The 14,817-nt window shown below is 43.5% G+C and overlaps 1 protein-coding gene across 1 annotated transcript in view; it reads right to left on the bottom strand.

Moving 5' to 3' along the window:
• Positions 1-9,646, bottom strand: part of nhsa (Nance-Horan syndrome a (congenital cataracts and dental anomalies)) — a 59,437-nt gene extending 49,791 nt beyond the window's left edge. The window contains exon 1 of the mRNA XM_083911536.1: positions 9,298-9,646. Within this exon, the coding sequence (XP_083767662.1) occupies positions 9,298-9,577 (280 nt within the window). The 5' untranslated portion in view covers positions 9,578-9,646. The remainder of the gene's footprint in view (positions 1-9,297) is intronic.
• Positions 9,647-14,817: the final 5,171 nt, after the last annotated feature.

The following is a 14,817-nucleotide window of genomic DNA, read 5'->3' as shown; positions in this document are numbered from 1 at the left end:
GAGAGAGAGAGAGAGAGAGAGAGAGAGAGAGAGAGAGAGAGAGAGAGAGAGAGAGAGAGAGAGAGAGAGAGAGAGAGAGAGAGAGACCCAGAAAACTCAGAGAAAGCAGTCAGAAGAGAAGAACAAAGTATACAAAATGCCTGAGGGAGCCGGCAGGCACAGAAATTACTGGCAAGGATAAAAGATGAATCCGGATGGCGAGGAAATATCCCAGAGGAGGAGGGTATAAAAGAGGGAGGAACAAAAGCCCATGAACTTGCGCGTGCTTCATGGCACAATGAGCAGGGTGGAGGAGAGCCGGGTGGAGGAGAGTCGTCCTCTCATGTTGACCTGTCCAGGAAAGCCTGTGTGGAGGCCTCAGGTCATTCTCAGTGCCCCAACTAGTGTTATCTAGAGCGTGCACATCTGGCATGAAATCTTCCCTATAAACAGAATGAAATACTGAACGAAATAGAACTCCCTTTCTGCTAATAAATGACTTATACTAGGTGAGATTTGGTATTTTCCCTAATGCATAAATTAGTCTTGGGATGATAAAAAAAAAGCATTCTGCGTCAAAAGCGGTGCGGTTCATTCGTAAAGAGGTGTAGAAGTGATGAGAAGCAGAGCACAGAAAACCTCTGTATCCAGGTCACAAACACTCCACCAGCCTGCTGCTGCAGAGTGCCCTCCAACACTTGCACTAAAAGTTGAAATCAGTGTGACGAGTGAGGGCCCACAGGACGGTACGAACACAGCAGGAAGCAGATAAGACCATGAAGAGGGAGTCTGGTCTGGACGGCTTATTACATCAGACAGAAATTTGCCATGAACAAGAGAGAAAATACAAAAATGATAGAAGACGCTCGAGGCTTTATCGGTAATGAAGTCTGCTAGAGTGGAAGCGGAGATTCTCGTTCTTGTTGAGCGTAAAACCATTCCATTCAAGAGGCAAGAAGAGAGTTGACATCAAATTTAAATCTTTAAATATTTGACATTTTGGGAGCTGGCCTAGCTTGGCATAAAGACTGGAGACAGGGAAAGCAGCTACTGTAGCATGGTAATGTCTGAACGTAAAAAAAAATCCACCAACCAGCACCTTTGAATCTCACTAATTACCACAATATATCTTTTTTTGTATCTTTTGTTTAATCTGTATAAAAACTGAAGCGTTAAAATGACAGGTTAGCTTATATGCTAAGCTAAAGTAACTGTCCCCTGGCTGTAGCTTTACAGTTTAAAGGACAGACTTGAGAGTGGCATTGTTCTTCTCATCTAATTCTCAGCAAGTCAGCTAATAAGGGTAGTTCTCTTTAATATCATAACTAAACTCGTAGTATCAGAAGCTGTCAGGTTGCTTTGATCTATTATCTCTTTGTGCTTGGATGAGATTATTCCAACTGTACCACCGTACCACCGAGTGTAAACCGTTAACACACACACACCCTCATATCCACAGGTGTTTTTTTTTCTGCATTACTCGTGCGATGGTAGGATGATTGATGAAGGGGCTCTTTCAACTTTAAAGACTCAACGTGGATGATCCGCCGGCTCGTATACAGAGGCGAGGTGAGGGGAGTTCACATTCCAGTCAAATCCCAGTCTAAACACCTGCATGGTAAAGACTACAAATTCATGGGTTTCCTTCCTCTTAAAATACCAAGTCATTTTCAACTCACATTTTCCCAACCACACCACAGCATTTTTACACTTCAAGTTTGTCTTAACGTCCGATGAGAATGTCTTTAGAACTTTATAAAATGTAGGTTTGCATTCGTACATCACTTATGTAATTCAGCGCAACACATTACTTCCTATTGGCAGAAAAGCATCGGAGGATTTACTTTATATGAGGTTATTTTTATACAGCTGTGTCTCACTCTCGGCATCTCTGATCCTTTATCTCTCCCTTCTTACGAATCTCTCTCACCAGCTAGAGAGCCAAAACTCACGAGGAGGAACAAAAGCAGAGTTCATAAGAATTTGACTTGACTTTATTATCCTTTCTTGCTGCAAAGAGCCAGAGATGTGTCTTAACATTTCCCTTGCGTAATATTTAAGTCTGTCTTTGTGGTGGCCTGGGAGGAGGGACTTTGGTGGAGGACAAAAGCAGAGCGGGAGATCATATCATTTAAAGACAGTCTTGAGTTGGGAGGGGAAATCCACGCAGGTGGCCTGACATGCTCCTGGCTAGTGGCGGCAAGACAAAGGCCGGCCGACAAAAGTTTTACAGCCCTCAGAGTTGTCAATATTTCTCCAGGTTGCCATGGAAAAGAATGTGGTGAGGTGTTGTAAACTGCATGCTACGGTAAACTTAGTTTAACCTGAAGTCTGTCTGACGTGTATTTATTTGATCTTGTAGTCTCAGCTACAGTATTAAGAATAACTGCTGCATGGGAGTTCAGACGGAAAGCTGAGCAGATGTTTTAGAGCCAGGAACAGAGAATATCCCTCTTGAATAGAGGTGAGGTCACACCGATCTTTATTCTGAAATTACAAGCAGTACTCGCTATCAGTTGTTTTCGGTACAAGAACGCTGGTTTGCAGAAGAGGTGAGGTACCATAGGCCATGAAAACTTCAAAAATACAACAGACACACGACTGCGTGTATGTGACTCGAAGCTGTTTATGTGTAGTTCAAGTGTTCAGTGTTTCAGAAGTAAAAGAGCATGCTGCAGCTCAATGAAGGGTTTAGATTCATTGGAGGAAGTAAAGCATAACAAAAAAACAAACATCCAAAACTATCCATGGAGCTGTTCATAGCTCAGTTCTTCTCCAGCCATGAGTTATAACCTGTGCTGACTTTGTCTAACTTATTGACTTGTCTTTGACAGTTTAATTATCCCTCGCTCTGGACTGGGTTGAGTCGGTCCGCTGACCTGTGGCTATTCAGTATCATGTCAAACGTTAAATCCACTCTAATTGGCCGGTCAAGTCTTTAGAGGCAGAGTGATAAGCAAGATGGAGGAGGCTGTGTTTGCTCTTTTGTGTTTTGAAGGGGTGTGTAGAGGGGGGTGGGGGTCAGCGGGCTTTTGAGGTCAGGGGGTAAATGACTCTCCCCACCCTCTCTTCAGGACAGACTTGAATTGTCCCAATGGTGCCTCTGCTCCACACTCACAACTCCATAAAGAGTAATGACTGCTGGGGAATGTTATTTAATAAGTGTGTGTGTGTGTGTGTGTGTGTGTGTGTGTGTGTGTGTGTGTGTGTGTGTGTGTGTGTGAGAAAGAGAGAGAAACACACACACATACACCTCAGGGCAAGGAGATAGCTTATCATGGCCCCCAAATTCTGCAGGAGAAAAAACAATCCACTCGTACCGACAACAAACTAGAGCTTAACTTCCTCTGAAAGGGACCTGACGTTACAAAAACAGGAGTCCTTCGCATGCATACCCTCCACCGGAGAGGCCCTGTACACACTTAATACAAATGTATATATACCTGAAAATATACAGAAGACCAGCAGAGGGATTTTGGGTGAGTATGTACAGACGGCCACACTCAGAAGCACTTGCTCTCGTGGAGGGTCCCACCGCAAGAATGCAAAGTGTAATCACTCACACATTTCCCTTAAGCAAAAAAAACAAAACACGCCTGAATTTTAACAAAACGTCTCCTTTTTAAACAAACACAGCCTCGACCCCAAACTCCAGTTTCTACCCCCATCTTCCCAAATTACGCCAGCCATCTAGGCCAATTTAGGGAGTGTGTGGGGTGCAAGGTCCCAGAAGTGCAAGTGAGCAGTGTGGTTTCCTGGTCACTGGCTCTTTGGAATGCTTGACTTGACAGAACGGCTCAGCAGAAACCACTTCAATCACAGGCCGGAGTATCCACCGGGGGCTGAGGTGCAGAGATGCACACACGTTAAGGGAGGGAAGGGGAAACCTTTAGTTCAACTTGGTACCAAGACCGCTTTTCTCACTTCAATGTCAAACCACTCTGGTGTAAAAATAATTTGCTATCAATAACGTGTTTGGACCATATTATCGAGTTACAGTGAAGAATACTGAACAAAGCCATTGGTTTGTTTATTATTTGGGACCTTTTTTTTCATACTCTGGTTTAAAGAGTCGACAAAGTCAGAGTGCTGATGGTGCGTTCCTTTGGGAAATTACGATTTCCAAGTTCCCAGTTGAAAATATTCAACTGGAACATTCCTGAAGCAAGATTTCAGGAGAACCTCAACAAACCCCCGGCCTCAAAATCCGACATGGCTCTGCTCAGGGCATCAACAGAAGTGAACGCTGTAGTAAGGTACCCTTTAATAACATTTCTCTCTTATTTGTGTCTCATTAAATCAATAGTAACCACAATGTGGTCCATCCTCTTTCTGTGGACGTGTTGCTACAGTGTTTATACGCACAAAATACCACGTGACACCTCTTCCTAACCGGACGCGATGCAAACAAGTGAGTGGGGGGAACTTCGGACTGTTTCCATTTTTCCCACTGAAGACGTCCTGTGTCAGGCTAAGCAATGCGACGCTTGTTTGAAAAAACCTTGCCCTGGCTTTGTTTTTGCGAAGTTGCTCCACCTGGCACTGCTCTCATGAACCTTCCTCACACCTCTCTGTCCTGCAGCTGAATGCCAACCATGGTCACCTCCATAGCCTCCAGTCAACATGAGGAAGGAGAGACTCATTTACAAGATTGAGAAGCGACACACCCTATATGATCCGCACACAGGATCCGCACAGCGCAACATTAGTTATGAATAAATAACTTAAGACACTTGCTCATTTGCAGAGGGATGAATCACAACAAGCGGCTCCTCGTTGCGCTGACATCGCTCCTAGTGCATCTGAAACAAGTTTTCACAAAACATCCGCCGGAGTTCATCTGCCCGCTGTGTGTTACTGAAAGAAAACAACAGGTCAGAGCATCATGGCTGTCTAGGCCTCTCTAGTGTCTGGGAAGAGGGGGAAGGAGCAGGGATAAATGAGCAAGTCTTTGAAATGTGCTCTATAATTAGCAGGGGTACTATATCAACGGCAGGTTGTCTGGACCTGCAGAAACATGCTTACAGTTCTGATAATGAAAGAGAAAAGAGGCGTAGCTCTAAAATATGATCCAAGATTCCCTAATTTAATTATATTCTTTGTGTGAAGGGTTTAAGGTCTTTGTTCCTTTTTATGGAAAGAGATTGAGGCTGGCGGTGTGAAGCTCAGATCTGTTCCCACCACATATATTTACAGCCACTTGATAAATAAAATGGAACCACTAGAGAGGGCATAGTTGATTAAATTTGATTTCCCTCACTGACAAAATACTTCCATTCATGCATTATCTGATGCTCTATCGAAAAATGCTAACATTGATTGTTACTTACCTCGGATGGAGTGTTCATTGACTAGCTGTTTCAGCCTCACTTAGTAAATCAAAGTCCCAGTAATGGCGAGACTGGGTCAGTGACATGCAGAAAGGAAGGACCGTCAGCACGGGAATGTGGTTTCCTGCTCTAAGCTGCTCTAGTGGAGTTTATAGCAGCATAGATGACGTGCTACTGCCGTCCACAGAAAAATTCCAGGCAGCGAGGCTCACAGAGCTGCATGAACACCACAGTGCTGAAGTGGAAGAGCGGCTTTGGAGTGAAATCAAGAAACAGAGAGGACGGCAACTGCGGAGCATAAATACACGGTGCTCAATCTTGCTCAAGGGGTTGTTTAAGCAAGCGGAAAAGTAGCACAGCGTAAAGCCTAGAGCACCTTTAAAAACAGTGTGAGAAATTGTAACTGCCGCAGGCTCTTTATCTTTCCTTTAATGTTACATAACATGCAGCCTAGTAAGTGTCAAGCAGGGTACTAACTGTGTAAGCTGATTTCTTTCATTTCAAAAGTTTATGTTCAGTGAACATGACAGTTACAAATGTACCAGTGAATTTTAAAGCAAACTTAATTAGTCAGCTGGTTAATTCATATATGATGTCGGAGTTAAATCTCCAAATGTATGAGGGAACTGTAAATTCTGCACGCTTGGACAAAGTTATTTCTACTAGCAGCAATATAAATGCTTATCTAAGAGATAAGATATTGATCCTGGCTGGGTTTTTTTTTAATGTGGGCTCATTTCCAAACATGTTTTCTCAGTGTACATTACTGAATTCAATTTATATGCACATAACTATCCTAACCTGTGAAATAAAACCTTTTGTTTTTACTCAGAGCATTGTGTCAGTGATTTACAGCTGTACTGAAGGTTTATGATCTAAGGGCGCAAGATTATCACGTAAGCCCATGCACACAGTCTGCAACACTAATGCATGTTGGATTTAACGAGACGCCGCTCTGTATCCATAATGAGCAGAAAGAGCACAACACAGAGCCAGAAATGTGACGCATGGTGTGTGCTGTTTAAAGTTTTTTTTAGTCTTAACTGAGTGGATTTTTGATACTAATGCTTTCCTCTATTTGGTATTGTGAGACGGCCTCTGGAGAGGCCTGTACAAGGAATGTGATAAACTGCCAGCCATGTGCTCTTGGACCAGAAAAGCCAAGAGGGCCACTTGCCGCCACAAGTATTACAGCTCCCCCTCCACACTGAGCCAGTGTAACTTAAAACCCAGCAGAGTACTCTAATACGGGACTGCACTACAGAGCCCAGTCTGGCGGAGGAGCTCTGATGATAGTCAAACGCAGACATTGATGGGGTGTCACAGGAGAGCTGTCCAAACACAGGGCTGAGGGATACATGCCAGGCTCCTGGTGCATATATGTGTGTTGGAGTCAGCGTGTGTGAGGCAGAGGATAAGAGGGAAAGAAAGAGCTCTGCATGGATTCTGGATAAACAGATAACCAAAAAGAGACAACTTCTTCTCAGTTTTCATCTTTGCAGAAACATTTTAAAGTGCGTACTGTTGGTCTGAAAAGATCTCTGGTATTATTTAGTTGGATTCCATCGTATAAATAGTCATGTCAACCCATCACTGACAGTAGAAGCATCACTTAAGTGTCTATATATGGCGTACTTAGCACAGCTCTCGTAGAGCAGTGCTTGTGTTGTTGATGGAGAATAAAAGGCTCGATATGAGAAGGAGCAAAAGTGAAAGAGAGACACTGCAATTCTGAGCAAGCCATTTGACCCAAATGTGTCAGAATCACACCAAGCACTTAAAAATATACCTGCGTACAAATATAACTACTGAGGGAATCAGAAAAGAGCTACAATATTATACACCAGTGGTTCCTGCCTGATGCACCACCAGAAACACTTCTTACAAACAGCAGGGTGGCTTTAAGGGGACAGCACTTGTGATGCCTTTACCAAAGGGTCAGTATCGGATTCTCCATAATCCAGTATGGTGAATGAATCTGCAGCGGTGTCCTTCAGCGTTAGAGACAAGTCACAGCCACATCATAAATGCCCACCCCCGCCTACTGAGCTCTCACCGCCTTGAACTGCTCCATTTACACTAATTGTCATTCAGATGAGGGAGGGTTCTGTTGTTTAAGGCTGCCCCTGACACACATTAATATGAAAAGCACAATTAAGAGTAATTAGGCATTTCCAGGCAATAGGGGGTTATCTGGTAACACAGCACGCAACATCTCCTGTACAACGTGCAGAATGAAGGGATTCGATCATTTCATCCCGACATGTTCACGCAGTTCTGTAGACGTAGGAAGAATCACACAGATAGTTATTTGACTTTTTAATGTTGTTGTTGGTTATATGAACTATATGCAGCAGTTGAATCACAAACTGAGTTGTGAAGACTTTATCCTTAAAATATAGCTCTAATCACAACACTGCTGTAATAACTTGATTCTACCACTGAGCCTCCGAATTGGCTTTATCAAAGCAACACGATTTATTTACCCAGAGTCTGGTTAGATACAGAGCTGGAGTCAAAGGAAAACTATGATAAAGTCGTAAGAAACTCGATACTGTGCCACTTCTAATCATCCATTAACACCGTGTGCTGCTTTCTCAACTCAGAGAGGAGCGCACTGGCAAATATGAACTGAAAGAGCCTCTTTAGATCAGGCTCAAACTGTCTTCAAGACCAAACAGCAAATTCAGCCTCCTTTGACTTTCCAACATACATATATAGATATCTATATATAGATGTGACCAAGATGAAACAGGAGTTTTACAGACATTTTGCAAATGGTCAGCTTATTGTGAGTGTGTGTGTGTGTGTGTCTGTGTGTGTGTGTTTAGGGCCTGAGAAAAACAGTCAGCAAATTTAGTTTCAAACCAGAGCTACAGACGCTGACAAAATAAATCAATGCAGAAGTCTTTGAGTTTAAATCCGGGTTAAAAGAGGGGTCAGGTCTGCTTTTTGATTGTGGCAGGCAGCAGAGAAATACCTGCAGGTCAACTAACCCTTTCAGAGAGCCCAGGAAGCAGGGTCTGGGGAACTGGCAAGGACTTGCTGAACCTAAACTAAAGCAGGATAAATCCACTGGGGTATGTCAGAGCTGGAGGAACTGTGTCGGGATGGACAATTCTGGGGGTAGAAAGGGGTTTCCCTAAGTGCTTCCTGGAGTGGGTTTACACACACACACACACACACACACACACACACACACACACACACACACATCAGCCCCCCCAGTCACCCAGACAAGAACCAGGCAATGGCCACATGCTGTGGTGTCAGGGTAATGGTGGCCAAGCAAAGTTCACACTTGAACACTTGAAGCAGGACAACCAACCTTAAAGCTCCATATATAAATACCAGTAACCAACACAACTCACACACATATGCACATATCGTTATCAATTGCCACATTTGAACAGGCCATACGAATACACTGGTGCTCATTTGTGTTTTAAAATCTAAAAATATCGACAACACTCACAACCTTCCCACCAGGACCAATGTGCGTCATAAACAACTTCACCTGTACCTAGTATACAGCCGCAGCCTGAAGCCTGTCTACACCAATGTAATAGCTCAGTGGCTACCATCGCGAGCTCGGGGCAGCCAGGCTGACACACGCCCCTCAGCGTGGGAACTGATGCAAACAGCAGCGTGTCTCCTAATATCGAGTAATAAGCTAATGTCTGACACAAACGGGGAACAAACATCTAAAGTGACGCCCGACAATCACTTTAGTGCCACTTTGTACTTTCAGTAGTTTATCAGCAAACATATGGTACCATTTCTGTAACGCCTTCGCATTTTGCAACCTGTGGTGCACCTAGCTAACTTATTTTTATAGCTACGTCACTATTGATGTAGAAGTGAAGTCCGTAGTTAATGTTGAAAAAGTAGAAAGGATGCCTCCTCGTGGGGTTTTTCTTTCTGAGCCGTGCGCGGGACGTGCGCGTGCAGCTTCAAAGTAAAACAGATACGAAGTCCGAGTACTCACGCACAGCCTCCTGTTTGGGGTCCAGCTCGGAGCAGGTCTGCTGGAGCTGGGTGATCTTCCTCTGCAGCCCCCGGACCCGCAGGCTGGTGGATGTGAGGTCGTGCTCCAGCTCCTGGAATATGGAGCAGGCATGTTTGGCCAGGTCCGAGAGCTGCCGCAAGGTCCGAGACAGAGCCACATTACTGATGGAGACCAGGTCCTCGAAAAGCGGAGCCTCCTCGTTTGGGGTTTGATGCCTGCACAGTAACTGAGGTTCCACGACTCGTTTGGCAAATGGCATGTTGGAGTGGACCGGGGAGTAAATCCAACAAAAGTGAGCCAAGAGTGGGCAGAAAGCAGTTCTCTCCCCTCGGCCCCTGATCCAGCTTTTCTGAATTCAGTTGCTGCTGATGCCCCCCATCCTTTCATTTGTTAGGGAAGACTGTTGTGCTCCTGGCTGCTGCGCCGGGTCATCTACTGCCCTAATGCTACACTGTTTTTCACTGCTCCCAAGTAGAGGTGGTTTTTAAAAAAGGCGGGGGTGAAACCTGGAGCGGAGCGCCATGTCTTTACTGGATCAGGACTCCCTCGCCGCTGCGCTGCCGTGTGGGCTTCACAGTCCTCAGGAAAAATGAAGATACACCTCCAAGAGGAGGGACACCACACTGCACTCACACCAAACCCAGAGTCTTATGGGCGTGTTGTAAGACATAAAGGGTGAAGGGATGGATGTTCTGTTCAGGTCAGGTATCTCTTAAAATATTATATTGCTTTGTTTCTCCCCCGTGTGGAGAAACGTGCTGTTAGAACAGACAACAGCAACAACAAATCAACCAGGAAATAGTTTGAGTTTGAAAAGTTTTCCAAGTCTCCAAGATTTTTGGGTTTTGTTTGGTTGCACAAAACAGGACCTTTTGCCTTTGGGGTGGCAGTGGCTCAGTCCATAGGGAACCGAAGGGTCGCCGGATCAAGTCCTCATACGGACCAAGACAGGAGGGTGGCTGAAGAGGTGTCGTTTCACCCCCTGGGCACTGCCGGGATGCCCTTGAGCAAGGCACTGAACCCCAAAAATTGCTCTGGGCGCTTCTCGTGGGTCAGCCCTCTCGCTCTGACATCTATGCATGTGTATAGGACCTGTTTGTGCATGTGTGCATATTTGAGGTCTGCGTGTGTGAAAAGTGAATTTCCCCTTGCAGGACTAATAAAGGCATGCTTTCTGTGTGTACCTGTGATCAATATTTTCTGTCTTTTACATTCATTGATTCATCAAAACCTAATGGGCAGACTTACTGAAATTGTTAAATAATAACACCGAACTTATGTAATGTATCCTGAACGAGTATCCCCCAAAAATTTAAGGGGTTAGCCTCTTTGTGCCCCACATGAAAAACACTTGGATTGTTTTGTGACAATCCCCCAACAGCAGGAGGAGTTCAGACAGAAGCAGGCAGGTTATCTGGCAGAGCATTCTCCTCAAAAGCTGCAGTGTGTTTTGACAAAGATTCAAGTAGGATTCAAATAATTATGAGGTTCTGGCTATTACATGATTCCAAAAACATCCATTTTTGCAACTTGTAGAACATACTTTTTTCCATATGTATTCTTACCCGCGCTCTTTGTGTTGATACTTTATAACTTCCCTGTCTAGGTTCATCTTTGCTTTCACCTCTGTATGCAGACCTGACAGCCTGGGCCGAGCTTCATTCACATTTGCTGAATGAGTGTTTAACTAAATCCCACCAGCTGACGGGGCCAGAATCGGCAGAGGTGACAGCCGAAAAGCCCTTCCTGTGGCCTAACCAATGTCCACACCAGAAGTGCAACCTTTGCAAAGCCCGGGCCCGGAACAAAGGAGAGATGAGAGAAACGGTGTATGCCGTCATCTTTGAGTAATGGTGCTGCAACAAAGGGGCTAACTTGAACAGACAAAAGCTGGTAATCTTTGTTGTGAGAAGGGTCAGCTTTAATTGTAAGCCGACGGGGGTGATACAAGTTATTGAGAAGCCATTGCACATGTAACAGTGTATTTACACTGAACTCCAAACAAATAAACCAACATTTGGTCATTACAATGTACATTCTGTGACATTTACAGCGGCCTTTTCTATTCGTGTGTGAGATCACTTAATGTCACTGTCTCCCTCTAGACATATCAATAGTAATAACCATGTATATAATAATAATTCAGTTGCTGACTTTGTGTGAGATGGCAATTATATCAAACAGACACATACTTAGAGGCAACACATGGCGTACACATATAGTTTCCTCATCACGTGCAGCTGTCATGTTGAAATGCAAGCCAAAGACTTTTAAGTGGTATTTATAGTTCAGTGAGAATGGCTCCCTGGTAAGCCGCCTGATTGAAGGAATACACACACACACACTTCTCTCCTGATGTATAAGATGAATTAAACCTGCAGTATGGGAGGAGATACTCTTAAGTTGATGCAGCAGGTACTGACATGTCTGACGATGCCAAATATTGGTTATGACACAGGGGAGCTACGAGCGCCTTGTTGTCGTCTGGCATCCCGTGCCTGTCTCCCACATTGAACTCATTCACTTCAGTCAGCTCATTCATTTTCTCCATTCGTTTTCTCAGATGTGGGAGCGACGCATTATTCCAGAATGCCTTAAAACAGGCCCATACACCGCTCAGCTGTTTTCTTTGGTTTAAAATATCCGTTTCATTTTGCTCTTTTTAAAAAAATGTCCTGCAAATTCAATCAGCTACAGGGGCCCATTCAATCAAACGTGTCTTTGACGATTCTCTGCTAGGTTCAGTCTAGTCTTACAGAATACTTCACGACCTTAAAACGAGCTATGTGCTGCTATTTCCAGGAAAAATAAGGGGCAAAATATATCAACCAACTGTGACAAGAAAAGAGGCTAGGGCCATGTTAGCAGCTGTGTGTGTGAGTGTGTGTGTGTGTGTGTGTGTGTGTGTGTGTGTGTGTGTGTGTGTGTGTGTGTGTGTGTGTGTGTGTGTGTGTGTGTGTGTGTGTGAGGCTGTAATAAGGCATAGCAGTGCTTTGAACTAAATGCTAGCATTAGCAATTTAATGATCTGATCATAGTGGTGCCTGCTGCTGTGGTCCTACATGGCACTACCTGCTGCTTTTATCACTATTACTCATATAAACTATCATGAGTTTTATAAATGATCAAATGTGTAGCCATAAAAACATCATCAGTAATATATCTCATTGTATCACAGCTGTAGCACTACTCATCATTGATCATATTTACCACTTTAATTATTAGTATCATTGTCATATTCTATCACCTTAGCTGTTCTCGTTTCTCCTATTCTACTATATTAACTGTCATCACATATAAGTCATATTCACATTACTATAGATATTATTATAGTTACTGTTACTTTTGTGGTTTCTTGGATCTCTGGAAATGTCTCTCTGTCTGTCTTTGTCTCTCACTGTCCATCTTTTCTCTTTCTCTCTCCTTTTCTTCCTCCCCAGCCGGTGCAGACAGATGACCTCCATAAAGCTGGGTCTGTTTGTTTCTGCCTGTTAAAAGTAAGGATTTCGTTGCCACTGTGTGCTCAAAGGGGGAATTGTTTGGTCCAAATCATAAATAAGTCATAGAGTGTGGTCTTTACCTGCTCCTTGTGTAAAGTGTCCTGAGATAACTTTTGTTAAGATTTGGCACTGTGAATAAAATTGAATTGAACTGAATTTAATTAACATGCTCACCACAATGCTTACATGCTTATGTAAAGCAGAGGTAATGTTTATTAATTAGCACTTAGCATGTTAACAATTGTCAGCTAAAAGACCTGCACCAAGGACATGTCCAATCTCGTAATGTTGACAAAAGTGAAAAATGATTTGTCTATCTGACAACCTAAAATTGGACGAGTTCTTCTTGGTCCTTGCTAAACTGTTCCACCAAGGAATCGGGCCATTAGTTTGTGGTAATCCTGCGACAAATGGACAAAAAAACAAACCGGAAAAGTAACCTTGGTGGAGGTAGTAAGTTAACACAAAAGTATTCTGAGTCTGATGGGAATGTCATTTGGTCATAAACATAACTATTGTACAAATTATTATTTGGGCCTGAGAGTAAGAGGATCTCAAAAGTTGAAAAAAAAAATACATCCTGAGAGGAACATTAATGTGCATACTAAATTTCCTGGCAATCGATCCAATAGTTGTCAAGAAGTTTCACTGAAAACCACAAATCTATAACTTGTGGTGCCGCTAGTCTTAAAGTCAGGGAGATTATCAAAGTCATTCAGATTCATCCTCTGGGCACCATTATCATCTGCACCAAATTTGGTGCCAATACACTGAGAAGATGAAATCACTGAAATATTTCACAGGATAAGTGGAAAGCTTGACCTGCTGGTGGTACTAGAAAAAGTCAGGGGATCACCAAAGTCATTAGGATGTATCGTCTGGGGACTGTTGTAGCTGTGGAGATATTTCAGTCTGGACAAGATTGGTGGATTCACTGATAAACTGCCCAACAGACCAACATTCCCATCGAGCCATGCTGCTAGCAGGGCTAAAAAAAACAGGTTGTTGATGTAAGGAGTGAATTGGAACAATGTCTGGACGAACATCAAAGTTCTTGATCGCTATCAAAGCAGCTTCTTGGATGACTTGGAGTGAGTGTGGATTATGAATGCAACATGAATGAGAGAGAAATAGGCCTATCAAGAGTGCGAGTTGTCTAAAACGGGAGCCAAGTGTGTCAGTGGATATTTTTGGACGGCAGTGGCGGAGGCTCTGGGAATACAGCCATCAGTGGCGATCTGCTTGACCCTTGGTTGTTATGTCTGCGTCGGAGAAAGCACAGCTGCTTTGCGAGAGCCAGATGTTTATGACTGCAGTCTGTTTGATCTCTTTTGCTCTCATACTGATAATACGGTAATAGATGCTGATACATCTGTAAATGTATCCAAACTCCAATAATGTCACCTATGTTTGAGTCTTGGAAGTGAAAAGGAGTCAATCTGGTGCTTCATTGCAGTTTTCTCTTGTTGCTCTCAGGAAACATACTAGGAGAAATCTATTAAATACTAAAAGTATCAAACCGCTCAATCTACAGAGAAATGCAGACAGCCTGTATTCAGAAACAGTGTCTTTAAACGAGCCGTTAGGACTTCTGTACAGTTGTGATGTCCCAACTATACTATATATAAGTAGAAAGGGCAGTTCAGTGATGTTACAGTCATTCCCCAGTTGTAATGATGGTGAAGAGACACCCAGAGCAGAGATGTAGAAGACATGGAAATGCTGACCAATCAGAATAGACTGGACATTTTCGGGGGGGGGGGGGGGGGGGGGGGTTTAACATTAAATGATGTAAACATGTAAACATGTTCTAGTAGAAACCTCAAATACAGGTATGAACCTGAAAATGGAAGTAATATATCAGACTTTAAGAAGTTTTGCAGGCTTTCTACATTAATGCAGCTCAGAGCAACTCTAAGTTATATCTTAACACACAGGCAAAAAACAACATTTCTTTCAGTTACTGACAAAAAGGATCAACTTCTCTTGTACAATAGGAA

The sequence above is a fragment of the Echiichthys vipera genome (assembly GCF_963691815.1).
Source record: "Echiichthys vipera genome assembly, chromosome: 3".
Lineage (NCBI taxonomy): Eukaryota > Metazoa > Chordata > Actinopteri > Perciformes > Trachinidae > Echiichthys > Echiichthys vipera.
Note: the sequence above shows the minus strand (reverse complement) of the source record. Positions and strands in the feature narration are given on the sequence as shown.